Source organism: Colobus angolensis, unplaced genomic scaffold, assembly GCF_000951035.1.
Source record: "Colobus angolensis palliatus isolate OR3802 unplaced genomic scaffold, Cang.pa_1.0 Scaffold84, whole genome shotgun sequence".
In the NCBI taxonomy this organism is placed as follows: domain Eukaryota; kingdom Metazoa; phylum Chordata; class Mammalia; order Primates; family Cercopithecidae; genus Colobus; species Colobus angolensis.
The window spans coordinates 208,899-211,509 of NW_012122265.1; the positions used below are offsets into that span (position 1 = coordinate 208,899).

The 2,611-nt window shown below is 65.5% G+C and overlaps 1 protein-coding gene across 1 annotated transcript in view; it reads left to right on the plus strand.

Moving 5' to 3' along the window:
* B4GALNT4 (beta-1,4-N-acetyl-galactosaminyl transferase 4) overlaps positions 1–2,611 on the plus strand; it is an 18,165-nt gene that overhangs the window by 4,522 nt on the left and 11,032 nt on the right. Inside the window, exons 14-15 of the mRNA XM_011930134.1 lie at positions 1–444; positions 2,380–2,606. Of these exons, the coding sequence (XP_011785524.1) occupies positions 1–444; positions 2,380–2,606 (671 nt within the window). The remainder of the gene's footprint in view (positions 445–2,379; positions 2,607–2,611) is intronic.

Sequence of the window (2,611 nt, forward strand, 5' to 3'; positions counted from 1 at the left end):
GAGGCCCCCAGCCAGGGCGCAGGCCACCCAAGGGGGCCAGGAGGGCCAGGCGCGCACGCTGGGACCTGCGGTGCCCACAGTGGACTCAAACTTGTCCTCCGAAGCGCGGCCCGTGACCTCCTTCCTGAGCTTGTCCCAGGTGTCCAGGCCACAGCTGCCCGGGGAGGGCGAAGAGGAGGAGGAAGGGGAGGACGATGGGGCCCCGGGCGACGAGGCTGCGTCCGAGGACAGCGAGGAGGCCGCGGGCCCGGCGCTTGGACGCTGGCGTGAGGACTCCATCGACTGGCAGCGCACGTTCAGCGTGGGCGCCGTGGACTTCGAGCTGCTGCGCTCGGACTGGAACGACCTGCGGTGCAACGTTTCGGGGAACCTTCAGCTGCCGGAGGCGGAGGCCGTGGACGTGGCGGCTCAGTACATGGAGCGGCTCAACGCGCGCCACGGCGGGTATGGGGCCGGCTCAACGCGCGCCAGGGCGGTTGTGGGGACGGGGACAGCCGGGGAGAGGAGGTCCTGGCCTTGGCGGGCCCCTCAGACCTCCCCCAGGGCTCAGTGGTGTACCGGCCTGGGCTGAGGCACCGCCCCCCACCCCAGGGAAACCCCAGCTTCTCCCCTTCCTTCCCCGTGTCCTGACTGCCCAGGGCACTTGTCCAGCCTCAGGGACCTCCCTGGAGCCCCACCCAGGGCTGGCGCCCCATCCTTGCACCTGCGAACCCCACTTCTGTCATCCTGGACCTGGGCCCAGGGATGAGTCCAGGCTACATAGGTCAGCGTCAGTCCCATCCAGTTGCTGGGCAGACAGCCCCATTCAGGGGCCAGGCTGAGACACTTAGGGCAAAGCTCAGGACCGCTGGACCCCTCCTCCTCTCCCCTCGCAGTGCCCCTGGGTGTTCCCAGGTGCTGAGGGCCTGACTGCAGAGGAGGGTGCAGGGCTTCTGCCCCATTGGCCCCTCTGGTCTCCCCGAGGCCCCAGGAATCTAGTGCTGTCTGCCCTCCCTGCAGGCTGGTGGGCGGGAGTGGGGAGTCTAATTTGGCCTCCAGGAGGCCTGTGGAGTCCTAAGAAGAGGCAGCATCTGTTGTGCCCAGCCTTGAAGTCGAGTTAGGAGCTGCGCAGTGATGACAGGCAGGGGCAGGGGCAGAGGATGGAGGCAGAGCTGGGACTGTTTCTCCTGTGCGTGATAGAAGGTTGTGAGCAGGGCAGGAATTCCACCGGTTTGGGTACAGACAGGTGTGCCGCTGCCTGGAAGGGAAGGGATGGTGGTGGTGGTGACTGACAGCCTGGAGCCCTGGGGCCTGGGTACTGGATTCAAGGTGGCTCAGAGGGCACGCCTGCCCCTGGCTCTAAGCTTTCTGAGAGCAGCTCGTCATGTCGTGGGGATCTCATGGGATGGTCATTGTTGTGGTCCCACCTTTGCCCACTTGGGTGTGGCTCAAGGAGCAACAGTGTAGAGAGACCAAGAGCATTTGGGGCAGGAGGTCCCTGACACTCAGGGCTTTGCCGGGGGGAAGGACAGGAGTTGGAGGGAGGCCTCGGACCCCTCGGCACCCAGGTGGGCGTCCCCCGGTGAAGGGCACAGACTGCCAAGGGAGGATGTGAGGCCGACTGAAGAGAAAGCGTCGTCTAGGGCAGGGTCCTATTTTCTCCAGATGAGGAGAGCAGAGTGGAGGGAAACTGAGGTTCTCGGCTGGGCAGAATGAGGAGGAAGGGGCCGGGAACAGGCTCCCAGCATTGAAGCCTCCTCCACTTGGGGATCAGGACAGGCCCGGAGCTGCTGCCTGGGGGAAAGGGGTTCTGTGAAGGCACAGGGGCGCGGTGGGGGCTTCTCAGAAGAGGTGACCAGGGGCCTGGAAGAGGAGTGGCTGGGAGGGCTGGGGCAAATATCCCAGGCAGGGGACTCCTCAGGACAAAGGAGAGGAGACAGTGGCTGTGCCTGAGGAGGGGTCTGCTACCCCAGTAGGAGGGGAAGATTGAAGGCCACAAATTCGAAACTGCTTAAGGTCCTAAAATGCCACAGAAGCCATTTGAACCTTGTCCCATGGGCGCTGGCTAACTCCTGAAGGTTTCTGAGCAAGGGGGTAACAGGACAGCCGGACATGTCATAAATGTCACCTGGGACGTGCGTGGTGGCCAGGAGGCCCGCAAGGGGTTGAGGATGGGCCTGGGCTCGCTGGTGTGCCCCCAGTCCTGCCCCGACCCTGGAGGGGGTGGCTGGAAGGTGGACCTGCCTGCTGGGCCTGCCTGGAGGGGCAGGAGCTCTGCCGCGGAGCTCGCAGCCTCCCGCAACTCCAAGTCAGCTGAGTTTCTGTAGCCAGGGCGGCCCAGGGTTGCGGGTGGGATGCAGGCTGGAAGCCTTCCTACCGGCTGACCACCCAGCCTTGCAGGCGCTTCGCGCTTCTGCGCATCGTGAACGTGGAGAAGCGCCGGGACTCGGCGCGAGGGAGTCGCTTCCTGCTAGAGCTGGAGCTGCAGGAGCGCGGGGGAGGCCGCTTGCGACTCTCCGAGTACGTCTTCCTGCGCCTGCCAGGAGCCCACGTGGGGGATGCAGACAGAGAAAGTCCCGAGCCCGCTCCCGCGGCCTCTGTGCGCCCCGATGGCCGCCCCGAGCTCTGCCGG